Here is a 27997-nt window from a genome sequence, read left to right as displayed (position 1 = left end):
ATTATACACACAAAATCAAAAGATTTCATTAGTTTAGGTACAATCATAAAGCAAACTATAATATTCCCATAGCCAAGGAACGTGAGTGGGGTGTCCTAAAAATATTGTGTGACTCAAATGCGGTGCATAACCTGTAATCTATCTTTATATTTCAAGGAATATGTATAAATCCATCAAGTGGCCAACTTTTGTTTTTCCCCACTCTCCGAAGTGAATGCAAATGTTGTCAATTTATTTTGTTTAATGAACTTTTCTTCTTTCATTAAAAAAAAATGATAATAATAAAATTAAAATCATGTGGCCATCTTTCAGCATATCCTTGCATTAGCCAATCTATAACCTCTTGACAATCCATTTGGACTATTACATGCTCCCACCTCTGGTCTTTGGTCCCTACAACTCCTAGTATAATCCTGATATTTTTTACTCCTGGGAACTCCTTATAACTATGCAAAAAGTTTTCTTAAACCCATAGTGGATTGTTCATCCCCCATCCTAGGGTTTGCAAACCCCTATAGCGTTTTACAACAACAATCATAACATTATCCTAACTAAATGGGGTCAGCTACATGGATCAAATATGATCAACAGAAAAATAAATAATGCAACAAGGAAATAGAAGACGATAAGAAAAGATAAAAATTAGCAGTAAAAATAGAACTTCCCTTGAACAACCCTACCATATGCAATTATGCATATCTTTTCTTACCATAGTTTATCACATAGCACTCCCGAAATACCCTCTTGATACCCCGTGCGCATCTCAAGCCAAGAAACCCAAATTTTGATCTTAGCTTCCATCACAGCTAAAGGAAGGATCTTTAACTCTTGAATCCATTTCTCAATAATTCAAACTAATGTGGTTGGATTAGGCTCCTGTTTATGTATATATATATATATATATATGGGAGAGGGATAGGTATGCCGCCGATATCAAGTATGCTAGCGGATAGCACCAATAGGAACACATGATGGAATATCATTCAAGAAGGATATAGGGGTTATTTTAGAAAAAGGGAAGAGAGAGATAGACACAATGGGTGCTAGCATACTTGATATCGGCGGCATACCCAACCTTTTCAGATATATATAAATATATATATATATATATATATATCAGTAGTTCGGTTTAACCAAAATAAATAAAATGTAATGGCAAAGACTAAAGTTCAAGCAATGTTTGTCAGATTTTGAAAGGTCATGATTGAGAATGATTGATTTAATAAAATCATAAAGAGTTGGTGAGGGGGGAAATTCAGATCTTAAGCCTCCTGGAGTCGAGATTCTTCTGAAAAATCACACAATAGGAAGACATGGCATTCAGCTTCAGTTTCTTTCTTACAAAAAGCAACAATATGGATCTACATTCTACAGTGTGCAGGTAAGAAAGTCATTAACCTACTCTTAACCATCACAGCTCCAATTAAAACTTTCACAAACAACTTACGAAATGTGGAAAGGATTTTAAGATGCTGGAAAACTTCCACACCTTTCTATCGTTACATCTCGCATCAATATCATACTGATTTTTAATTCACCACCTGATCCGCTATTCTTGTGTTGAAATCCCGTTTTCACTAATGACTAAGTTTTGTTGCAAGAAAAATTTAAAGGGAAAATTTTGAAATTTTGAAATTATTATTTAAAAAAAAAAATCCTTTTCTAATTATTACCCATGTGACTTTATGTACTATATAAATGTTCACCATATTTAGTAATAATACATTTTACATATAATTTCTATTTTACATTTTATAACAAAGGGATTCAAATGCAAAATAAAGTAAGATTTAATAACTAAATATAAAATACGTTAAAATTAATGAAATAATTACATGGAGTTATGATTACAAAAATTTCTTTTTAAGTAAGAAATTTTCAATCACCTTCTTAATTCTCCTTGCAACCAAAGGAAGAACAACCAGAAATCCTCAGAAGACAAATCTTTCTCCCATTTTGTTATTTCCCAAAGTTCCAAACCATTCACATGAAATCAATGAGGATCAAAGAAGGATATATGAACAACGGCTGTACCAAACCAACGGAATATCTCTCGACCCCCACCCCAAACCCTTCAAAAAACATAAAAGAGTAACACACCAAAAGTTCCTGAAGAAAGAAAGAAGACAACAGCTCCCAGAGTCTACAGGCCAGTGGATGTATGAATCAAGGATGGGCTCTACAGGTATATCAGGAAGGAAGCCTCTACAACTCCAAAAAGCTTTTGCAACCTACCCATTGATCCCCATGTACGATTACTATGCATCTGTCATATGAAAAGGGGGGAAGAAACTGAAATACTACTCATCTATTTTTTTAATGAGAACTGAAATTCTGCTTCTCTTATACCCAATTACAACAGTTTGGCATACATCAACATCTCTTGGTATCAAAATTTACTTTACAGGTAAGACTGAAAGAAAAAGAATGAAAACCCCACCAACTTCATCTTACCTTCAAAAGTCCCTGTAGACCTCAAACAGGAAACAAAATAAAAAAAAAAATAAAACTACTAACTACCAATGGTAATTAAAAAATGAAAACAGGCTAGAATTTCTATTCAAAAAGGAAAAAGGTTAAAACTGGGGGTAAAAAAAAAAAAAGACCAGTACCAGAAGTAAACACCTGCACATTGCTCCTCAACTAACTTAAAATGGTCAATGTCTGTCACAGGTGAATCTCACCTTCCCTCCATCCCCAACCGCTCCACCAACAATTTCCCATCCATCTTCTATATATTTACACTCAGATCATGCTGATGTCATATAATCTTCCCGATGTTCCCCTCCATCCATGCTCCATGTATCAAGAATTCCGAGATCGACTTCTATTTCATGATTTCAGTCTCCAAAAAGAATCTTTTTTCAGTAATTATTGGTCCAATTCATCTGTGCACGCTGAGGTTGCTGATAGACACCAGCTGGGGATCCTACCATTTCAACAGCTCCAGCCATAGTCTGAGACTGTTGCAGCAGTGGATGAACAGTTGCCGCAGCTACTGTCTGTGCAGGGTGATAGATTCCAGCGAATGCACCATGGCCAGCCTGTGTGGGGGCAAATGCCACATGCTGCCCCTGAGGAGGTAGGTTGTAGAAAGAGCTAGCCGGCAAGCCAGAGATGTCTCTTCCTGGTGCAGGAAACCAGACTGCTGGTCCTTCACTCTGCAAAAATGTTTACACAGTTATCTATCGGCAAAATCTAATTTCTGGAGTACAGTTGCAAATACACACACACGCAGATGGATGAGTGCAAAAATAGAAAAGATCAAACAAGAAATTAAAAAATTGAAGATGAATTAGGTGTACCCCAAAAGGGGAGCTGACTGATCATCATCTGATGTGGTATCGGCATCTGAAATGGAGAAGTGACATGATGCAGACTAGAGTAAAGGAGAATTGATGCAGATTGAGTAAAAATCCAAGGGACTGAAGAGACTTGGGAAGAAGTGAGAAAAGATGTGGATGCTTTAGTGTTAGAACACACATAGCTATTATCAAAGAATGGCAAATCTGGATTTGTAACCAATCCCATATAGGATCATAGGAAGGACATACTAAACCAGATTAACAAATGTTCACATAAATTTCAATTTTAAAAGTAAGAAGTCTTGCTCAGAACGCTAAAACATAACAAAGAATTTTATGAGAAATTGGGAGCTTGATCAGATTGAAACACATGTTAATTGTCTCCAATCATTTCTGTTGCTTACTTGCCTGCATTGATGAAGTGGAGAAAAGTCAGAGTACAGCAATCGTTGGAGACACAGAGTGTAGAACAAGTGTCAATGTACATACATGAAAGCTAGGCACCATGCATATAAAGGATATAAGGCACCTTTTGATGCATAATCAAGGTTTCAACACAAGTAAACTCGCATGAGGAAGACTAGGCCAGAATAATGGCTTGCAGTTCACCTTGATTCAGTTTAGACCAATTTAGACCAGATTTGGTTTGTCAATTGTGGAATGGAGATGTTCACATCCTGCGATCCAACTCAATTGTAGCCTAAAGGTATTCACATTATGCATTCCAAGTCAATTGTAAGTTTGAAGATCCAAACTTTAAGTCCAAATTGTAGGGTGCTGCAAAATTTCAGACTTTTAAGTAAAACTGGAGGTGGAAGTTTTCAGATTATTATTCAAATTGTGGGCTAAAGGTTTAAAGACTATAAGCATCCAATTGTGGTTTCAAGGAGAAGCTATAAATACATGAACGGCTGTAGGCCCAAAACATGATTTGATGAATGAAATTGGGCTTTTAGTTCTGTGAGAATCATAGCACCTATTTGCTGAGACATGCATGAAAACATTGGTGGGATGCTAGTGCAGTGCTAATCTCGAGCCAGTGAGATCCAGTGGGAGATCCACTTGCAACCAGATCTCAGTTAAGGAATGAAACTAGATTTCCAGAGAATTTTAATAACAGAAAATCAAGGGATCAGATTCATCAAAAGTCCTGGTCAAAGGCTCTAAATTGGATGGGAGAATAAGAATATTATATTAGAAATCAAGCTTGATCCAATAGTCAGATTCTAAAAGAATCTGAAGGTTCCCACTTGAAGAAGGAACTCCCAATCCTGAGAACCGAAGGATCAGACAAACTAGATTTGAGATTGATTTCAATGCCAAATAACAAGCCTTACGATAGTAAAAAACAACTGAGATCAAACTAGGAAAACATAAATTGAAAATCGATTATGGCAAGCAGTGATACAGGGAACCCAGAAGACGCCAGCCTCCAGCCTCCAGCCTCCAGCCTCCAGCCTTCAAAATACTATTAACCAGTTATCTAAACTGGTCAATGTGTTGTTGGATAAGGCTGCTGCCATAAAGCAACAAAAGGATTAGTAATCCAATACCCCCATACTGAGAATTCTGAACCCCACAAACTTGAGGAAGGATTACCTTCCCAATCCACTGCAAACAACCATTTTAGGGTTTAAGGGCAAGCCTCACAGAGATTCCCCACACAGTAGGTCTCTACAGAGGATGGTCTGTGCACTATAGTAGAGTCTGGTTTTACTAGTCGGACGACTGATGAATGCCCAAAAGGTCATAGCTAGAAGTCGAAGAGTATTAAGAGCTCAGAGTCAAATTAGGAACCCGATCCGCAAGTATTCTATGACTAGCTAACCACTTTGGATGAATACTTTGATTGGTATGACTTGACAAAGTCCAAGGGACTCGAGTTTGCCCACACCAAGTTGATTGAACCAGTCAGGGAATGGTGATCATATGAGCAGCGTTTGCAAGTTCATGGTACAGAACCTACCACCTGGGATGATATGAAGGAGGAGCCGTACGCAAAGTATCTCCCACCCACTTCTAGCTCTTGATTTTTTCTTCCTAAATATTGTAGTTCTAAATCACCTAAGACTAGGGTATAGAAACTAACAATAAACCAGGACTGGAAACCCGATCCACAAGTATTCTATGGCTAGCTAACTGCTTTGGATGAATACTTTGATTGGTATGACTTGACAGAGTCCAAGGAACTCAAGTTTTCCCACACCAAGTTGATTGGACAAGTCAAGGAATGGTGGAGATCATACGAGCAACATTTGCAAGTTCATGGCACAGAACCTACCACCTGGGACTCTAGGAGGATATAGAGGATCCGAAAGCAAAGCATCTCCCACCCACTTCTAGCGCTTGATTTTTTCTTCCTAAATATTGTAGTTCTAAATCACCTCAGACTAGATGATGGAGATGCACACCCATGGACCGATCCAAACCCATCTGGGTATCCAGATGGAGATGAATCCGATGGGGTCTTTGACTAGTAGGATCTTTTAGGATTTTATTTCTATTTTCATGCAATCTTTTATTTTTGGTAGCTTAAGTAGGAGAGAGCTATTAGGATTTAATTTCCAATTAATTTGAGTTTCCAAATTATAGTAGGTTTCCTTTTAATGTTTGATTTCTTTTCTGTTTAAATATATGTGACCAGACAAGTAGAGATGAGATTGAAAGAATGAATTGAAATTAGGTGAAGAGCCCATGGGCTAGTGTGTGCGATTCTCTCTTCTCCCGCCCCCCCTTTATCTTGTGTGAATGTTATCTCCCTCCCCTGCAACTCTGAATTCATCTTACGGGTTCTTCATACCCCTACCGGCCCTCCATTACTAGGGTTTAGAAACTAACAATAAACCAGGATTGCAGTGATGAGAATTAAGTACTAATAGCTGAGATTCAAATTAAAACAGAAAGGTAGTATGATGTGGTCAATTTTCTAGGTTTAGTATTCTATTCAAGCAACAGATTATAATAATAAAATTTGAAAGGCATCCAACAGCCAGATACTCAAATAATGAAGTTTCTCCCATTAGAACAATGAAACTAGAAAACTGACTAGAAAGTAATGTGCAGGATGAACCAAATTGTTACCTGATTAGAAGAAAAAGAAAAGAAAAGAAAAGAAAATTAAGAAGGGCAGATAACTGCTTAAGGAGTCTAATGTAGGAGTCGATCACAAAAAGCTAACCCCCACAATGTATAACCCCAAACAAGACTAACTTAGAACACCCAAATCCGATTAGAAACACAAGAGGAAACAACCCAGGATTATTCCCACAAGAAACAAGCAAATAAATACCCCAAAACCAGAAAAAGAACCAAACAATAGGAGAGAGAAAAAGGACCTGCACAGGTTCCTAGAGAGGGACCTGCGCTGGCTAGGCAGAGCTCAGATGGAGCTGATCTTCTGGTCGAAGGAAGGTCTCACTATGGGCACAAAAACTCCGAAAGACGAACAAGTTCTGTTGGCTGGTTGTGAAGTTATCAATCTTCTTGATTTTCAGACCTAGGAGAGAGAATCTGAAACCCTTCTGACCATCTGGACAGCTCCAAGAAGAGGATGAGTGGTCCTACAGTGGCCTGGAACACCCCCTGAACAGTAGCTCTTTAATCAGATTACATAATCGAGAAGAGGAGAGAGATCGCAGGTCACAAGAATGGAGGATTCCTATATATCAATTCGGGTGTTGATGCCTTAGACAGATCTGAAATTCTCTTAGCTCTCCACAGTAACAGAAATAGATGATCAGAAAATAGGAAGCAATAACAAAAGGAAAGTGGGGGAGGAGGTGGCTATCTCAGCCTGGGCTTCTCACCCACAGCTATCCCAGCTGCTCTAAGGAAATTAGTTGCAAACTTCTTTATTCAAATCTGAGAAATTATGGTACATATGCCTCTCTATTTATAGAGGGGAAGTTTACAATCATACTAAGACTGGGAGCTAGTTTAACACTCCTACTACAACTAGAAATTAAAATTAGAACTAGGACTAGACCTTCTAACTCCAACATGGAGTAGGCCACTTTAACTAATAACCCCTAATGGACCTTTGATGTAGATAAGTCACTTAATGGGATTATTTTATTGCAAATAAGCCTTGGGTTGGGTTATGTATGTGTTGAGCCTTTGATCCCATGGGTTTTCTTTATAATGGGCCACTTTAATGGGCCTAAAATATGGGTAGAAAATAGTAAAACAGGATTTAATTCATTAGTTTAGCTAAAGTCTTGTTTTGAGTCTATTTCCTTTGTTATTTCAGTTTGAGTCAATTTAGGTTTCTCTATTTTTTTTATTTTTTTTTTGGTAACATTTAGGTTTCTCTATTAGTGAATAACTAGTTAGTTATCTCCTCCATATTGGAGTTCTAGTCTAGTCCTATTTGTAGTCCAACTCCTATTATGTATTGTCTAGTCCTACTTGAAAGATTAGCTCCTAGTTATGTTATGATTCCTATTTCAGCCTTCTATATATAGAGGAGCATATGTACTTTCAATAGACAGATTTGAAAAAAGATGAATTGAGTTTGAATGTTTGAGACCCTCTATATATAGAGGAGCATATGTACCCCCCCCCCTTTTCTTTATGCGATCTCTCTCTTCTCCTCTATTGTGAATCTGATCAAGGAGCTACTGTTAAGGGTTGTTTAGAAGGCACGATAGGATTACTCAATCCTCTTCTTGAAGCTGTTCAGATCACCCAGTTGCTGCTCTTGAAGAAATCTTTAGATTCTCTCTCCTAGATCTAAAAATCAAGAAGGTAAATATATCAACTGTCCATCAAAAGTCTCTCAATTTTTTTAGGTTTTTGTACACTCCCTAGGGGCTACCTACGCCCCAAGAGTGCAGCTCAATTGGAGTCCTACAGATCTGGCCGCACCTCTCTCTCTCTCCAGCCATATTGCAGGCCTTTCTCTCTCCTATTGGGTTGGATTTTGGGCTGATTTTGCTCCTGTATTGCTATTGTATCCTTAGGGGCTTATTTGATGGTCTTATTCCCTTGTTTCTTGGCTCTATTTGTCTTGTTTGGGGTTTATAAATTGTGGGGTTAGTTTCTAGTATTCTGCTCCAACATTAGCATTACAACCGATGGGCCCAATGGGCCTTCATTGAAACAAAAAAAAATAAAACACTTTAATTAACTAAGAATCGATGGGCCCATGGGGCCCATATTTATTCAGCTAGCCCACTTAATTAAGTGGGGCAATGGAGACTTCTTGGGCTAGGCTTCTTCCTGCAATAGCCTAGCCCATAGTATGGGTCTACATCACAGACTTCATTGCCCCACTTAAATCACAGACTTCCATCCCACCACAGATTTACTGCAACTAATAACAAATAGGCGCTCTGAATCTCACAGAACAAAGCCAATTCCATTCATCAATTCGCGTTTTGGGCTTATTTCCAGGACATGCACTTATAGTTGGTTATAGGATCCACCATTTGATTCATAAATCAGGCGATGCAGCATTAATAAGAAGTCCAGACAAGCTTTAGGCTATATTCCAATACAGTACCATCCGTCCACCATCTTTTCTAGACTCTCCTTGGTTGTGGAGAAGTTGAAGTGAAGGAAAACACCCTTTGCATTTGCCTCAGAAGGAGAGTGGAAAGCAAACTATGAAGAAGCAGATTCCCTTTTCCCTCACCAGGTTTATTTTCATGTATTCTAGACAGATAATTTACATATAAAAATGGCAAAAGAAATTCCATGTAAGATATATCCTCCATTCAACCAGACTTCTAAAAAACCATTACACAACTAGTTTTTTCTACTTTACTCTGATCATTGTATTTTCTTCTGTGCTTCCAGACACAGCCCAAGGAAAAAAAAGAACTCCCATAAAGGGCTAAAACAACTGTGAAACAGAAGGCTTTTTTTTTATTATGGTAGAATAATTAGATACAAATCGTATAAGAAAGGAAGGAAGACAAACCTGCTGGCCAGTGATGTAGATATTATTTTCCTTGAAAGGAGAGGCCGCAAGATCCTCATTTCCTGTAGAGTTTCCTGCGGTTGTTGCAGGACTGGGATTGTAACCAGCAGGGGAGGAGCTGTACGGTCCATAACCAGTAGCCATTCCTATGTGAGTTGAGTTGCTGGTATTAATTCCAGGTTTGTATTGTGAAAGAGAGTATTTGACACCTGTGGCAGCAGCTGCTGTGGGAGGTGGATATACATTGCCAGTTGGAGGTTGCTGAGGGTATGCGGTGTTGCTAAGAAAATGGTGAATAGTTGGGGGTTGTACATAGAATGGGGAGAAATATTGGCTATATGGTATGTAGTTAGGAGGATAATGAGATATATGTACCCCAGCAGGCTGCCTGAAAACAGGAACAGGTTGCTGAGTTACGGCTATAGAATTCTGCAAGACTCCTGAAGCTTGAGTCGCTAGTGGAGTTGGAGCCGCTGTAGAAAGTACCAAGGAATTGCCACCCTGCAATTGGACATAAAACATAAGGCCAAGAAAACACATACATTAACTAAACCAAAATAAGAGGTACACAGAGTATCATAAAGTATTTCTGATTAACACAAACATTCTTGAAGCTTCAGGTTCTTTTCATTAAAAATAAGCTTTTGCTTGGTAGGGCTCAAATGCGGGATCCAATGGATCCTCCTTCTAATTCAACAAAAAGCTTGGGATTTCGGCTTCTCATATTGCTTTCAAGCACATGGTTAGTGTTAAAAGGCAGCTGAAGTAATTCAGTGAGACAGTCGATTTTTAAATTTAATCAATTGCATTTCTCTGCACATCGATTTCTATTTAAAAATAGGGAAAAGAAAGCTACCCGCTTGCATGCAGGCGCAAAAAGACTGTGCTACCCCCCAACCCATGCGCTGAAGATGCCTCCACACGGCCTCCAATTGGTCTGCGCTCTGGTGCAGTGGCCACGCAAGCGAGCAGCGCCCTTAAAAAGAAGGAGCAGGCCAGACTATAATACCATTCAGCTATGGTCACTTGGAATTTAACTTCATTATTTTTCAAGCCGAATGACCAGCCTTTTTTTGGAGGGGGGAGAGAACATGGATTAATGGAACTAGATTTTTAAGTTTGAACCTAAATATGAGTAGGTATTTTAGTCAAATTCCTATCAGGAATTGTGCTAGCTTGTCCTGCTGGTAAGTCTGTTGTAAGGGTGTCAATAATGAACCAAAACCTACCGTTATGGTTCGGTTCGTTCTACTTTTAGATAATTCACATTAGCTTGGTTCAGTTTTGAACTAAAACTCGGCCTTGATAAACTGAAACTGATTTATATATTACTTCTGCTCTGGAGACGTCTTCGAGACTCTTCTTCTCAGATATGTTCTGTAGCAAGAATGTACGTACCAGCCTAAGCTAGAAAGTGATTCTAGGCCTTGGCTTCCTTAGTCTCACTTTCACACTCCCCGATGGAAGACTTGGAGTAGAAGACTGTAGAGCTTCTAAGCTTTGGGGGTTCAAGTATCAAGCAGCCAGGCATCTTGGTTGGGAGGTCAAAAAAGAAGTCCAAAAATGGTGGAATTGCTGGCTGTCTCAAAAAATCCAAAAAAAGAAAAAGAAAAATAAAGGTCAGCTTCTTGCTTCATTTCCCGATTTGAATTTCTTTCTCTGCATCTACTGCACTCTTCAAAACCCTAGTTTATCAAATCAACACCTTAGAGAGGCTTAGACTAGACAAGGGGAACCAAAATCAGAAAAAGAAGGAAAGGAGCAATCATGGCGGTGACCATTGATGGAGATGAGTCATGGCCACAACTTAGCAAATTGTGAAGAGCTTCAGTTCAGGCTGCCGGATACAAATCTTAAGGGTGGCCACTGTGTGCAAATGCCAAAGGTTAGGACCGTCTCCAAACCCACCCCACTCCCACGACCCCACATAGGGAAGACCAGCACTAAGTAATGGCCCTTTTTTTAGGGACTCCACAGAACATCACCAATGAGTCTGATACTGCAATGCTCAAGCCTCAAAAAGAATCTAAAATCAAATAAAGATATTAGCAGCTCAAATTCCTGTCGGTGACAATCCACAGTTGCAACGGTGGATTTCTCCAGCAATACAGTAACTGACCTGTAGTTCTTCCCATTCTTTCGCCCTCTTCCTAATTTTTTCTACCATTTTCAGACAAGTGTGGACCACCTCAACCAAGCAGCCAGAGAATCCCATCTTAGTGTTCAAATTGAACCATTTTGGATGATCCACATAAGCCATCACATCCAAAAGCATTTAAGCATCCAACCAATACTGGCTTTATTAGCTAAATATTGGCAGAACACAATCTTGCGAGTATGTTTTCCTGTGGTGGAAGCATCTCCAGCAAATCAACTCCTCATTGAGATATGGAGAACATAGACATGAAATACATGCGCTAAATCCGACATCCAAATGTCAGAGCAGAGTCACTTCCTTTTGTATCATGAAAGTTGGCCCACCGAAAACAAAATCACTTGGATGCTTAGAATCACCACATTTATAATAGGCTATGAAAAAATAAAGTTTCTTGATAAAAGCAGAAGCTAGTAAGAATGTTTTTGGGTGGTTACCAACCCAAGCGGCTGCCCGATATATGAATCATCCAGATTGATGAGCATTTGTGCCAGAAACCAAGCGTGGCAGTACCTTTTGCTATAGATGTACAAAAGGAAAGGTTAAATTGATTGATACAAACCTCTTGAGGAGACTGCCCAGTCGGAGGGGACAGCACTGCAATATTCCCATTGTATTTGGTGGCAGTTCCAGGAGCAAGGAAGGGAGAGAAGCGTCCATCACCATCAGCACCAGGCCGGTAAAACTGGGTATAATAGCTTGTGGAGGGATCAAATGGTTGCTGAACCTAATTTTGAAAAAGGAAAAAAAAAAAAAATCAATAGTTCTTCCTAATCAACCACCCAAGAAAATGCTAGTCCAGAGACTCGTGTGTTTGTGTGTGTGGGCGTGCAAGCGTGCGTACATGTAAGAGTGTGTGTGTGTGTGTACATACGTGTAAGAGTGTGTGTGTGTGTGTGTGTGTGTGTGTGTGTGTGTGTGTGAGAGAGAGAGAGAGAGAGAGGACTTCTTCAACAGTATGATTTAATTATGATTTAAGTGCTAAATGGACGAGTTCAGTCCATGAACTATACCATAAAATGTAAAAAAAAATCAGGTCTTCATTTAAGAGCACAAGTCGCCAATGTAAATGAAGAGAAGGCCAATAATTTGGAAGAAAAAAAAAATCAACTAGAGCAATGGTTGATCTGCACCAGTTATTACATCTGAACCAGACAGAGATAGCCAAGAGTATTGCCTCAATGCCTTGCGACTGCAAAATGAATTTACGCCATGCTATATAGCTGGACTGTATGAGTCTTGGACTCATGTTCCTGGGTCCAAAGGACCCATAAATTATTGTGAGGCCTCCATTCCAGCTAAGTACTTCATGTTCAGATGATCAGGACCACAAATGGATGGGCTCAAGCTAACAGATCCTGTGTGTAAATATCAACATGATAAGATGGTTCGAGCATCTAACCGACACATTAAATTGGAACTTTCTGAATCTTTACTACTCTTTTCCAAATTGTAAAGAATACCAAACAAAAGACACACGGTGGTGTTAATTTGGTTTAAGGATTTATGCTGATTCTTGCTCAGGTTAATATCTTAAATGGGAGGCACTGATGGGTTCTGATCCAAAGAATCAAATGATGAGGTACAGCATCCCCCAACCAACGATATTACCTGTGTACTGGCATACACGGAGGGCCAAAACCAAATATGGGGATGTAAAATTGATAGAGGACATAAAAAGCAGAAGCATAGAAGGCTTATGACAAAGCTTGGAAAGCGAGAGATATCACGTACCTGAGGCTCCGAGTTTTCAAAGGGTGCTAGTTGGCCTCCTACCATGGATGGCAAGAATCCAAAACTGAAATTTGGGGCAGTATGAACAACCGAGTACTGAGGACCACCAGATGGCAGAGCTGTCTCTGGCTTGGCCTGATCATACTCTGCGACTTGACTGGATGAGAAATCAGTCTCTTCGGCTGACAGATTTTCTGGCATTTGTGTAGGTGATGATGGATGATCAGGATAACCTTCTTCCTGAGCAGTAGGGGATGCATTTTGATTGCTGCACCAATTGCAAGACAAGTTGAAAATCAGAAATTGTGCAATGTAACAGCAACTGGTACAACTACATGGACAAAAGTATAATAAACCCGGAACATCTATTGTATGTATGTAGTGGACTAGACTTTGAAATAGTCTGCAAACAGCCTAACAGAAACCATAGATCTACAGAGCTGGAGAGGAACTAGAAGATATACATTTGTTGAGTAGATTCTCCTGAAATCAAGCAACAAAATAACCCGAAGCTTATCATGTGTAGACTTTTTGTCCAGATCCCTTCACCAGATTTAGGACTAAGCATCAACAGAATGCTTGGATCTTGGACCCTTGGCACATAACTCATATGTAGGAATAATTTTCTAGAAGGCTCACACTCTCAGCACGTATAATGTCTGAAACTTGTACAATGAAAATCCATAAGCATAGCATCCATCCTACAGGTTTGATGACCTCTGTCAAATATCATGTAGCAGGTATTGGCATTTGTATAAATTCCATGCCAGGAACAAAGGACTAACCTGGGTAAGGGGGAGGGGGGAGATGCAATGGTTTCTAATAGAACTAGGGAATTATCTAAATTAAACACTAACAGAAAAACAAGAAAAGCATTTTCTATTACGAACCTTGAGGAACCTTCCTCAGCAGCTTCTTCAATCCCCTGTGAGTATTCAGACAGAGGTGTAGAGCTCTTGTCACTATCAGGACCATTCGTATAGCTTGCGCTAATCCCAAAACTAGCATCAAAGCTTCCAAAACTCAATCCGGTTCTTTCTGCTTCAGGAACATGGAGATGGTTAGGAATAATAACATGTTGACCATTTGAGAAATGTAAATCTTCCAGCTTCTTCTGCAAATTTGAAGTTGCTTCTTCTGAAGCAGAGGCACTCAATGAAGGTTGTGACAGAGCACCAGCTTCAACAGAGATAGATGTACCATCAGATGTCCCAATGGCTCCGCTAGCCTGGTAAGTATTATTGCTTGTAGGCTTTGGTTTCCACTCCTTGCTAGGACCTTCACCAGTTAGGTGTATCCATTAATACTATTAACCACACAGAACTCACGCTAATCCAGATAGTTATAACTAGTTAAATGCATAAAAGATGCAAAAACACATGCAAACTTAGTACCCCAATCATTCTCTTTTTTCTATAATATTTTTTTCCTGTTGAACTGCAATGTATAAAATTTGCATATAGGTAATAAAGCATAAGTGTCATTTAAGATCTATGACAAAAGCCCCAGAAGAACAAAGAGAATGATCAAAGCTGCGCAAAATAATGGGATAGTCCAGGAGTTCGAGGCTTCCAGAATTAAAAAACCAACATAAATGTATAGGTAAGAAAAAGTTTGAAAAATGAGTGAAAAGAAAATGCTTTCATACTCACTTGCAATTCTTCAGTTGAAACTACATAACGCCCGAAATAAAAATGAACAAAACATCACAAGATAAAATATTGTTTAGGGTAGTTTTCATAGGCACAAGGTGATTGTAACTATCATAAGAAGTCTAAAATCTAGATTGCGACCAGTAACACATTAGATATGGCTTCTTGATCCATGAAGTAGATGAGTTGACTATTAGAAAGAGACAACCAAAGAAAGAGTAGAAAAAATGTGCATGGCACACAAATACAGTATGAAGTTGGATTCCCAACTCCATCATGAAGCTTCAAACATGCAACCCCTCAACTACACATGTGAGGTCATAAATTAATATCATTAGTACCAAATTAGTCCAGGAAACATATAGATGTAAGTTACCAACATATAACACACTCTTTTTAATTGTTATTTTTATAAAGTTACAAAGAGAAGAAAAAAGTAATGCTTAACACTATTACAACAACAACAACAACAACAACAATCATAACCTTATCCCAACTAAATGGGGTCGGCCACATGGATCCAGTATGGGAAATAGAAAGTAAAGAAGCATAAAGGATAAATTAAAAAGAATAAACATGGGGATAATAGAAGAAGGTACAGCAGCATAGAAAGATGCATCATGGAAACATCCCCTATAGGGGGTCAGCAACACGGGTTCTTGTCCTCCACGCAACTCTATCCGAAGTCATACTAGGGTCGAGCCCTACGCTTTGCATATCTTTTCGGACTACTTCATTAATAGTCATCTTAGGCCTACCCCTACCTTCCCTAGCTCCCTCCAAGTGACTCTAGTCACTCTTCCTTACTGGGGCCTCCATAGGTCTCCGTTGGACATGACCATACCACCAATGCTTAACACTATTCTCTATCCTATATATCTCAGATGACCCTCCAGTTAATGTGCTTCACAGGATTTTTTGGGACACATATGGGGTGCAGCCCAAATTGTTCATCGTATCAGGCGGATTATCCATTAAGAAATTATCTACAGAACAATCAGCACGAGAAATGGTGTTTCCTATTCTTCATTATATTCCTAGACATATAGCAATTTCCAATCCTAACAGCATAATTTCTTCAAGAATGATATTTGATTACAGTTTGTACCCTCATATTTGCACTTTCCTGATGATATCGTCACTTAACTTCATGGTCTTCCTTTGTCAAATGAATGTGCATGGTTATCATTTCTTCCTACTTGTTATTTCAAAATGGAAAGCCTGTGATTCGCATGCATAACAAAGGACTCCAATCACTAAGATCAAATTTGGAAATTAAGAAACCAAAACTCACAAGCCAAATTAAGTTAAATCTTATACAAATATTATTTCAAATATACGTTTCACTGACTAAATTTTCAAGTCTATAAAAGTCCATCTACGATTGGTGATGAGGACATCACTCCAAGATTTTGGACTTATCAGAGGAGACGCAAACATATGCTGCCACATGTCACTTCAATATGGCTAGATGACCAGCATTATGTGTAGTTCTTTTATTATTTTGTGGTACTTTTATTTGGGACCAGACAATCTTATTTTGTTGTTGACTTGTGTTGTTATTATGTTGTACTTATATAGGTAGTTGATTTAGGAAACAACTATTTAGAGGTTTAATATGTAGTTATATAGGTAGTTATTTCAGTAAAACTGTTTTTGTTGTGTACTGTTTACGAGGCATTTGTACTCATAATGGGAGGACAATGAATCAACAAAAGAAGATGTTGAACAAGTGGCATTTCACCCATTCTCTGCGGGATGAGTGATTCCCAGCAAACCTTGAAGTGAATCCAAGTTGGTGTGAATTCAACCCCCCTCTCTCTTCCTTAACTCTTCCCTCTTATACTACCACGGTACCATCCTCCTCTCCCATATTACTTTTCTACCAGTACCAATTTTCCCACTTTTGTCTTAAATTATAGCCTCAAACACAATGGGGATTCATCAATTCACAGCAAGGATGATGAAGATCCACACTTTGGACTGGGCTATCGCAGGAGGAAAGCCCAGCCAAGAAGTGTTAGCCGATCTGCACTCAAGTGTGGATTTTAATGGTTATTAATAAGGGCCCATCGATTTACTCATTTAAGGTGTAAGTTATTAGTTAGTAATAAAAGCCCATGAAGCCCATCGATTTAATTGTAATCACCCCATTAGTGGCTAATAGCTAACTAACTAGTTAGTTAGCTATTCCAATTAGGTTTCTAGTCTAGTCCAAGTAGGTGTACAACTCATAGTTCTAATGTGACTGCTATTAGCTAGTTTATGCCCTCTATTAATACAGGAGCTCTTGTACTCAGATTTCTCAGATTTGAATAAAAAAATTGCAGTAAATTGCTTAGAACAGCTGAGATAGCTGTGGGTGAGATGCTCAGGCCGAGATAGCCAATCCCACCAACAATTCTCTTGTCTTCCTCTTTCTTTCTTCACTTTAAAGCTACTGTTATTAGTCATTATTGCTGTGATAAATCTGCAGGAAGTGTTCAGCTCTGTTCAGCCCAGTTAGAACCAGTATCGGCCAGCAAGAAGAGCTCAGTTTCAAAGGCCATCGATTCCCATACCACCCACAACTGACCTCTGATTTACAAACCCTTTTCAGAGGGTGTTCCCAGCAGCCCAAGGATCACCCGATACTCATCTCAGTGCTGCCCCAACAGCCTAAGCTCGGTTCTTGGAAGATCTTCTATTTCTCTCTCCTAAAAGTCAGAAATCAAGAAATCCCAAATCTCTCTCACCAGCCAACAGATTCTGCTCAACTTTGGGGGTTTTCTTATGCATACTACGGCCTACACTTGACCCCAGTTTGGGTCCATTCTGAGCAGCCTAGCTCCAGCCGCAGGTAACCCTTTAAACCCCTGGTCACATGTTTCTCTCTCCTGGGGTTTGAGTTCTTTGTTGTTGGGTTTTATTATTAAGTTATTCTTTGTTCTCTGAAGTACTTCCTGGGGTATTTTTCTGGTGTTCTTCTGTCCTATTGCTGTACTTTGTCAAGTCCTAGAGTCCTATTTGAGTTGGGGTTTGGAGTTGTAATCTATTGGGAGTAGTTACTTTGTAACCTACTTCTACAGTAAAGGATGCAGCAGGACGGAAAATGAACACTTGTATTAGATTTCCCAAACCTGTCCTACGTCAGTTGGTTCCTTTCTTACCCCTTAAAGTCCATCAAAAATTGATTCCATCCTTAACCCCCCTCCCCCCAACTCCTTGGCCTAAAAAATATTCCATCAAAAAAGATCAAAATTCCAACAATCACCATTACCCTTGTTTGTTAATCACATATACCTTAAGACTCTAATCCAAAAATAACCATACCATGTCAATTTTCCAAAAATTAAAACAAAAAAAAAAAAAAAAAAAAAAAAAAAAACCTGAGGTATCAGGGTTCAGCACAGTATATTACCCTTCTGGGGACCAACAAGTTGTTGTGACCGATTGTTGTAATTAGATGAAGGCCTACTAGCTGTAGAGCCACCATGAGTAGAAGATGTAGGTTGCAATGGCTCAGATAGCTGATTCCTGTCGACCCCCAGTGATTTGCCTGGCATCCTTCCATGCATGGCATTCCCAATTTCTGAAACAGCTTTCTCATTCAAGGATGATGATAACTCAGATTCAGTCACATCAAGAGCTATAGTTTTGTTCAGACAATTGCTGGAGTCATGAGGAGCAGCTGATTTGCTATCAGCAGAGATGGTAGCAATTGGTTCAACAGCTAATCGTTGGCTCCCTACTTGACGTTTAATTGTGCCCACCACACCTGGAAGCCGTGAATCCATTGAAGGCACCAGGACAGGATCTAAAGCTGACGAATATACACCAGACACAGATGCAGGTGTCATGGATGCCAGGAAGCGATCAGAGCTTGGTATGGGTTGCCCACGTGAGACTCCAAGTGCAGATGCAGGGACATTGCTCTTTGCATTGACATTTGGATGTGGAGGTCCACTTCCCGGCCTAATAGCATCAAAACCTGAACCTTCTTCAGGTTTGTTTGTGCCACTGCCCATGGGCAATTGCAAGGCACGTCCATGACTGGAATTCCCAGTAGCCACAGTAGAGAGGCCATTGGCCACAACAGTTACAGAGCTGGAAAACAAATATCCCATGTAAATGCCATAAAACAGAACACAGTAGGATTGGAGTACAAGAAAGTAACAAAATATTAAGTTGACAAAAAGTCACCTTGATACAGGAGTTGTTGCTTTATTTTCTGTATCCTGAGGTGCGGGCAATGAAGGTGTCACACCTTTTTCAGTGCCTTGATTGACTCCATTTTCTTTTCCGGCCATAGCATTCCTCCCACCACCAGTATCTGCCAAGACAGACAAGGCATACAATTTAATAAACATAACAGACACCAATAGTGCAACCTAAAAACATTTGTAATAAGAGTGATGAGGCTTGTTTCCAACATCACCATAAAAATTCAATATCCAGACCCTTTAGGAATATAAAACTTGCTGTGCTATGAAGAGCAAAGGAACAAAGATGAGATGGGGCATATCACTCCCAATGCATAAAGAGTAGGCCTGAAGCTTAGCTTAAGCTTCAAACTCAGTCATTTAAATACACAGGTAACAGAATAAAAATAGTAGAGACAGCCCTAAACATAATAGAAGGCCCTGTTTCCACTCCGTGTGGTAACTTGCCAAGTCTTGGCTGCTGTTCATCCAGATTAGGACAAATGATTTTTTTAACTAGTTTATCCAGATTAATACCCAGACCACCAACTGAATAGGCACAAAGCGGAAAAGTTGGTGGTGCAAAAACCATGTGGTTATTTGCCTGCCATCTAATCTGCAAAATGTAAGTTTAAATCCAAACCCTCCATATAATGTTTTAGAAGCACCATGGATTTAAAGCAAAACAGAAACTGGTAGTTTGAATCAGTCAAAAAACACACCAAAAGAAGAAGATATCAGAAGAACTACCTTAAAGACATTTGCTAGACAACAACCTCCCATGAGACACCCCCCAACAGTGATGCAGACCCGGGTTCCAACACCGGAATTAGATCACCAATGGGCCCATTCGGATATTCAATAATTGCATCACAATAATCAATGGCAGATCCGTAATTAAAACAAGGTGTTAAGCAGAGTGGCAGATCTGTAATTTATTGAAACTTTAAATTATTTTAAAAGAATAAAGGAAGAGGTGGATGGTAATGTGAGTGGGAAAGGGGTAACTTGGAAGAGGGAAACAAAGTTAGGATAAGGTGAAATTAATCCTAAAGTATAAGGCATAATGGGAACTCCAACAAAGGGGAAGTAAATATCTTAAAGAAGACTTCTTCTTCTTCCTTACTTTGAAACCACAACCAGTGGAGGTACCTTTCGAACCAGACAAAAGCATGGTTCGAAATCTCTCTGATATCTCAGAAATTTTGGAGTTTTTTTTTTTTCTTTTAACACATCAAAATGACCTACGAAATACAAAAAGGGACATATTTCGGTATCTTTCCGAAATTTCATGTACCATTTCGGAAAGATACCGAAACGTTACTCTCATGTGTTATAAATACCAAATCTCCTGAGGGGGAGTCAAAATTTCGACTCCAACTCGACTGTCCTAGTGAAATTTCGACTCCTTGCTTTAACTCACAAAATCAGTCCATTGTCAACTAATTTGCCACATCATATCTATTGCATTGAAGATCACTCCAAGTTGAAGATCTATACATTACAAGCTTTGGAAAGGTAAAGCACTTCCCCAAAACCATCTTTTTTAACTAGTAACATAAATACATGTTGGTTAGGGCTAGATTTTTTATATGTTAAAACACTGGAGGCCGATCTATGACCTCACGGAGTTTTTTTTTTCTTTTCATAAATATTTTTTTGTTTAAAAAATACATTTTCCATCAACATAAAATGTATTTTTTTTATAATTAATATAGCTTTGATGGAACTCAATTATATATATGTTACTCACCATTAGTTGATCTACGACTCTATCAGATCGAAATTTTTTCCAACCGATAAATATTTATTTTAATTTTTGAAAAATATGATAAAATAGATTAAGGAAAATGCACACCGACTCCATCATATTAGGCGTGGAATCCAGCCAGGCCATCATAGTTCTTTCCAGTAGACAGTCATTATGATCAGTGTTGTATAAATAATATGTTTGGGACTTGGGATATTTCCATTTGAGACTTTGAGATTTAAGAGTAAGACAGGAGTTGAGGGCTTTAGTTGGGACTTAGGAGTTAGGGAGTTGAATAATTGAGGTATGTTTTGATCATGGCTTGGATTCATTATTTACTTGTTTTACTATCATATTATATCTTGTTCTACCAATATTTTATAAAATCTCCAGAACAATTCAACGGTTGTTGCCAAACAAGGGTGCAACTCTAAAACACTGTTATGTTCTAATATTTTTGCAAATTCAAGTTCCAAGCATGTTTATTAACCATAAAACAAGCTTCCCACCAAGTTTCAGGTCAAAATATGGCCGTTTGACCACCGAAACAGGCAACTGAGTTATAAAAAAAAAAAAATCACACAACTCCCCAAGATCTTGCCGAAATTTTGGTATTTCGGTCGAAAGAAACGAGATTTCGAACCATGGACCGGAACCTTCAATGGGCTAAGATTCAAAAAAATAAAAAATATCTCTCACTGATTTACAATTTCCAACCGTTAAGCACCCAAACAGTAATCAAAGAAGAGAGGCAAACACTTCCGCAGTTTAGATCCAACGATAGCAAGTAAGGTAATTCTTTGTTTTCCCTTAGTTCTCAAAACAAAGCACGTGATTTGGGAAGAGACTCTAGGGCTTCCGGACGCCTGTGGAGGGGGAGCCCTCGATCAAAATATCAAGCTCAAGGAACAACTCATTGGAGGGTTCGAACAAATCTGTTGTCATTCGATTGGTTCGGTAGAAGACAGTTGCAGGAAACAAAAATAGAGAATAGAAAGGAGAAACAGTAACAAATCAATGGGCAAGGTAAAGAAGAAAGAAGAGAGAGGGAGACCTCACAAAGGGGAAATAATGGTCACATGACCTGATTCATACCTAACCGGCACAACTCACTTCAATTTTCATTCTCAAAATCTGTCTAACAAATTGGGTATTTGGGTTACATGCCCTTTTATAATAAACTGAAATTTAAAACTTTCTGCTTAAAGCCTTAGTCTAAAATTGAAATCAAATAAAATCATCTAAATCTCCAGAAACCCTAGCGGGAGAAAACTTTAAGAAGAATACCGCTTGGAGCAGCCTGGCCTCAGATTGGGCTGCTCCTAACAGCCAGGCTGCTACCCCCTCCTCTCTCCCTTTCCTTTCGCCTTCTCCCCCTTTCTCTTCTCTTCCCTCCCTCCCTCCCTCCCTCCCTCCTTCCTTCCTCTGTTCTTCTCTGCATCTCCCCTCCCCTCTCCTACTTCCTCTTCTTCTCACACCCTCTTCCTTATGCTCCTTTCTTCCTCCTCATCTCCCTCTCCCTTCACCTTCTTCCCCACTCTCTTCTCTTCTCCTCTTCTCCTCTTCTCCTCTTCTCCCTCCCTCCACCGCTATTCTCCCTCTTCCCCCTCCCACATTCCACTTCTTCCTCCACTCACCTCTCTCTTCTTCTTCCTCCTCTCCCTTTCCCTTCTTCTCCCGCACTTGCTAATGTCGGTCACTGGAGCAAGGTTAGTGGACGGTTATCTTGATCAATGTTGAGGTTGCTACAACCACTCAGCTCATCTTCTCGACTGCTGCCTGACCTACTAGGCCTATTGATGACTTGGGGTTGGCCTTCTAGGCTGGCAGCTTCTCGATCCTCATCCCAACAAGTTTGTTGTCCTTTGGACGCCTCTACCACCAGGCCTGCTGTCCAACCTTTCAATTGGTCTTCGGGCTCGTTTGGTCTGTCTGTTGACTCATCTGCTTCTCCAGTTCTACCTCTCGGTTAGATGCTCGTCATGCATGCAACCCTTTTGGATGCCAATCTCGCCAGGCCAATTGTCCCATTAGTCATCTCCCTTGCGGATGCCAAGCTCGCTTAGTCTGTCCGCCTGCTCGCAACTTCGGCCTTCACCCTTATTGTTTGCCTGCCTTGGGGGCCTATCTGCCTTTGGGAACCTGCCTTTTGGTCTATTGGTATGCCTCTTCGACACTAGCCCGTTGTGCTATTCTCGATCGGCAGCCACTCCTTCGTTACCCTCGGAAAGGTCGATGTCTTTCCGCCTAGGAGACTCCTCCCACTAGGCCAGATGACTGCTTGGCGCCTTGGCCGAGGCCCTTTGTAAGGCCAACGCTCCTCCATCGTGGCTGCCCTCTACACCAACGGTGCCCCTTCATGTTGGCGGCTGTATAAGTTGTGTCAATATGTTAAGGTTAGGGGTTGTGGTTTTCTTCCCAGTTCGGACCGATTGCCCTCCTCCAAGTTGGGCATCCGGGCCGGCCAGCTGAAGTTTGTTGAGGCCATATGGGCCCTGTTTGATGCCCTATTGGGCTTTCGTACCCTTTTGGGTTTGTAAACCCCCTTTTGGGGCTATATTTCCCCTCTTCCTTCCTTCAATGCATTTTACAAGTCACCGAAAGAAAATCTTAAAAGATCCTAATGAACCCAAAACCCAATTTAGACCCAGTACCTCTCAGTCGAGATTGCCAAAAGGGTCAATCCGATTCAGCCTCACTTCTGCATCACACAAAAGGCTAACATGAGCCTCAAATGTGAACAACACTTCAAGATTTGAGCCTTTTACGACTGCCTTGACAAGGGTCTCAAGGGAAATTCAGATGCCTCTTCAAACATAGCTTGAAACAAAAAACACCAAACGCAATAGTCACATAGTTAAATAGTCACATTGTTATCCCTAAAACACTTGCAAGAAATGTTTAGAGCGGTAGCAGTAAACATTTGAGCGTAAAAAGATAGATTATGTATCAATAGTATCGAAGTGTTGCAATTGTTTGACAAAATAAAGTTAAAGTTAGATTCATACCATGTGAAACATAACGGGGAGAATAGTTTCCATGACCACCCCTCACCCCTCTCCCCTGCAAGCCTGATTTCCATTTAGAATCTGCAGGGTCTCTGTTGTTCAAATTCTACAAGAAAATAAAGAAATATAGGAATATCAATCAAGTGAATAAATGTAAAAGAAAAATACAAAAATAACAATACATCACAGGAAACCATCTTTGATAGAAAAATTCATAAATTCTACATGCCTCAGATACTAGGAAATTATGAAATGTAAAATGCACTATCTGCATCACATGACCATGATCATAAAATGAATACCTTAAGATTTCAAGGGCAAAAACATCCTAAATCTCACTTCTTTTCTCAAAATTTATTACATCCACCACATACTCACAAATTCAATTATGGGCGGAGGTTAGGCACATCGCTAGCTTTCTAGGAGCTAGCAGCTTAACCAATTCAGGAGGGAGGACTCGGATAGGATGGGCAGGGGGACTTTTCCAAAGGAGAGGAGACATGCAGACATAGTACCATGTGCCCGGCCTTTACCCTTGTACACTTGATTGTTGACATCAAATCTTTCATAAGCTTCACTATGTTTCCCTAATCCCCTCAATTGAGACACCTTCCTATACTATTGTTATGACATCCAAGATACGACAAATGAACCGGACCCGCATGCTAGATCATTGAGGAGTCCCCACCAAGAGACAGCTTAGTATCAAGAGGTTTGGAAGATCGATGAGGGTGTGAAAACTTTAATCTCACATAGCCTAGGGGGTGATCGTTGGGTTAGTTGATAACCCCTACCCTCCTTAACGTGGCACAACGTGTTTTAAAAAACCTTGAGGCCCATGAGCCAAAGAGGACAATATTGTGCAAGGTTGTTAATGGGGTTAAGGCATTACAGACGCAATAAATAAAGCATAAGTGTGTGATGGAAGCTGACCAAATAGTTGGCAATGCACATATTCTTTCCAATTTATGTTCAACTTCTAATGTTTTTGAAGTAAAACGATTGATATTAGCATTGCCATAGCCAGCCCTCACACCAAGAGAAGTTTGGCAAAGAACAGGAAATCAGCAACACAATTAAAGGATCAAATTTTCAGGTTACCATTCCTGTCCTATTAAATGAAAATGTCACATACAAGTCATTAATAGCTTAAGTGACATTGAAGTGAATTTATTATATCAGGCATAACCATGTTAAGCATGTTCAGATGTCTGCATATCTCACTTCAAAATACCCAACTAAAAGTTCCAATGGGCCTTGAATGAAAAATACATCACAGAATTCATCAAAATTGACCCATGTAATAATTTAGAGAGAAGCATTGACTTCAACCGCAAATCATACAATATCGACCTGAATAACCCAACTGATATTGATCATTAGTGAAATCGAAATCTACCTCCTTGAGTGTAAAAGCTGGAGAAAATAACAAGAAAAATTGGTCCTGGCCATGAAATTAGCTAATGACTGGATAAAGTCATGAATCATAGAAATTGCATATGCTGGATCAAGCATTATTTAAAACAATATTCATCAAGTACAACCTCTTATTAAACCTAGTCAGTTCCTTACTCTTCAATACAACCAGTAGTATGTTAACACTATATCCTCTGAAACAAATACAAGCAGTGAGATGTTGAGCACAAAATCTATTATTTCAAAAGGCTAATCAAAAGTAAGGTCATTCCATACGGAAAATCCCTTCAAGTTGATTATAGGCTTTGTGTTTTATTTGATGAAGAAAATTTCAACAAGAAATTAAAAATGAATTGAGTTTTATCAACTCAAAGAAAAACTCACCTCTTTTCTCTTGTCGCGCTTCCTTCTGACCTCATGAAATGTATCTGTTGAACCAAAGCATACAATTTTGGAATTCACTAAACATATAAAACATAGAAAGTGACTCCCACCTTCCCAAGTATTCATAACATTTTTTTTATTCGTAAATAGAAACGATGCAAGTACAATATGAGGAAATCATTAGAAAGCTACAAAGAGGATCCGTTTGGTTCTGTTTGAAGACTTCATTGAAAATGAGAAATAATAAGGTAAAAGCAAGTTATGTAGCCCATTAAACAAACAATGCTGGCTGTCATCCTAGCATTACAATATGAAGCCATAAATCCATTAATCACCTTTTTGCACCTATTTTCAACTCACATTATTGCTAAAAATGTGCATTAAGAGAGCCCCTACTAAACCTTGTTTGCATCTGTGAACAACTCATAATCATTGCTAAAAAATGTGCAAGGAGAGCCCTTAATTGAGCAAAGAACATGACTACATAGGACTTAATGGTAACAGAAAAAGATAAGAAGGGCTTCCAATCATGAATAAATACAAAACTACCTTAACCCTATCATCCCATCTTATGAACAGATATTTTTCTCTAAATCTCAGCAGTAGCAAGCTGCAAGCCAGAACTAAACATAACTTGGTCTCAACAGAATCAAAATTAATAAACAAACAAAAGTCCTGCTACAGATATCACACTAAAAGGGGGTGGCTAACTGACCAAGTACCATGTAAATAAGAATGCCAACAAAAAAAATCCACTATCATAGCCTACCAAAATTTTGAAAAAGAAAACAAACATTAACTCAACCACAGAATTGATCATCAAATGAGACATCATGGTAGTTTAAAGACTTCTTATCAGAGTCAGTCACAATATTTGCATGGACACAGTTAATTCAATAAGAACCTGAGAACCAATTAAAGAGACCTACAAACAAATTCTCATCATCATCATCGAAATTCACTGGAAAACCATTATCAACTCTTAATATTCATCACTATTACGAGACAACCTCCAGCCAAAACTATCACTTTTGTGACATTTTTTTCCACTCTATTTTCCTGAGCTAAGGGAAACAATAAAGGACCCAAACAACACAGTGTGATAAACTGATAATGATACATGGACAGACCACCAACTATACAAAACTTCCATGGGAACTCCACTTATATTGTCCCATAGAACTTGATGCTCAATCTAGATGCCAACATCCAGTCTTCGTCTAAAAAAAAAAACCCCAGACCACCTGCTGGTCCAACAGCTGACTTCAACAAATCTCCACCATGCTTCTAATGTCCAAAGGCATAGAAAGCCATATTCTTTTGAGGCAGGATCATTAGCACTCCTGGTATAATCTCCAAATCACTCGTTTTCCCCCTAGTTATGTGATGAATCGAGTAAGAAGTGTAAAAAAGAATTGATTTTTTTAAGGGAAAATGGCACTACTCTTTTCCATTCTTCGTCCGTAGGGTCTGAATTAAGAGGGGGAAAGGTACCACAGATAATTCAAATAAATCAAATTACTCAAAATAAAAAGGATGAAGGGACTGAAAAATAAAGAGAAAATGACTGACGATGAGAACTTTGATTTGACACCAGGGCCGCAAATTCCCCCAAAGCACAGACAACGAAACAGACTTTCATTAGAACCTTTAGACTAAAATGGAAGCCCAGAACTGAGAAAAACTTAGGTGGAAAAAGCCCCATTTTGTGGTCCGAGAAAAACAACTGTACTAGAAAGTGGGGAAGGAAATGGGAGATGAAAGACAAACAACAGCCAAGCCAATCTTACATAGCTTATATCAAACACTGTAGAGCAATCAAATCCGCTAGTACTAAACTTAAAACTTACGCAACCCAAACACCAAACATTTCCCAAATCAATGATTCAACTCAAAAGAACCCCATGGATCGCACCCCCAGAAGAAACAAAATCAGGATCGATGATCGAACTACCTGAGGAAGCCCACCCACAAAAGAGAAGTAAATCGAAGAAGCAATACCTTGAAGCAATAGTTTCTGAGCGGTTTCATTGGGATCCATTGAGCACTCCTTGAGCATTGTATATATCTCCTCGTCGCTGTGGTTCCCAGCGATCTCTTTGATATTTTGGATAGTTTTACGAACATTGTTAGGGATTGAAACCCTAAAACCGCTACTCATGTTTAACAAGAAGATGGAGAGATAGAGCTACAGGGGAGAGGAGAAAATGAAAGGGAAAGAAGGAAAGCGAACGAAACAAAAGAGCAGAGAAAGAGGAAAAGGGGGAGACGGGTCTCTGGAAAAATAAAGGAAAGAGAGGGGATGGGGTTTTGAATTGATTTGTAAACGAAGTAGAAGAAGACGAAGACGAGACAGAGAGAGAGAGAGAGAGAGAGAGAATTGACTTACGAGAATGGCGATGGCCCCTCCCAGACTGTTTACTGTTCAGAGTTTAGCCATTTAAGTAATTTCTTTCTCATTTTCCTCCGCCTCGTCTCATATACAAACC

At 39.4% G+C, this 27997-nt stretch overlaps 1 protein-coding gene across 1 annotated transcript; it reads right to left on the bottom strand.

Annotated features, from left to right (window-relative positions):
* Positions 1–1928: 1928 nt before the first annotated feature.
* LOC122076541 (GBF-interacting protein 1-like) lies at positions 1929–27997 on the bottom strand. Its single transcript, XM_042641886.1, has 10 exons — positions 27510–27997; positions 25509–25552; positions 23709–23814; positions 18952–19081; positions 18170–18855; positions 14008–14395; positions 13118–13385; positions 11946–12110; positions 9229–9729; positions 1929–3161 (listed from the first exon to the last, which is right to left on the bottom strand). The coding sequence occupies exons 1-10, from the start codon at positions 27667–27669 to the stop codon at positions 2865–2867; spliced, it is 2745 nt and encodes a 914-aa protein (XP_042497820.1). The 5' UTR covers positions 27670–27997; the 3' UTR covers positions 1929–2864.

Source organism: Macadamia integrifolia, chromosome 4 (genome assembly GCF_013358625.1).
Source record: "Macadamia integrifolia cultivar HAES 741 chromosome 4, SCU_Mint_v3, whole genome shotgun sequence".
Taxonomy (NCBI): Eukaryota; Viridiplantae; Streptophyta; class Magnoliopsida; order Proteales; family Proteaceae; genus Macadamia; species Macadamia integrifolia.
The sequence above is the reverse complement of the archived record's forward strand: the minus strand, read 5'-3'. Positions and strand labels throughout refer to the sequence as shown.

Bases quoted from the DNA above. Each gene is read 5' to 3' on its own strand.
- LOC122076541 (XM_042641886.1), bottom strand. From the start codon at position 27,669: ATGAGTAGCGGTTTTAGGGTTTCAATCCCTAACAATGTTCGTAAAACT. The intron at 12,111-13,117 runs GTACGTGATATC...TTTCAAAATTAG, and splicing joins TTGAAAACTCGGAGCCTCAG to GTTCAGCAACCATTTGATCC. The intron at 9,730-11,945 runs GTTTGTATCAAT...GTCCAATTGCAG, and splicing joins CTGGGCAGTCTCCTCAAGAG to GGTGGCAATTCCTTGGTACT.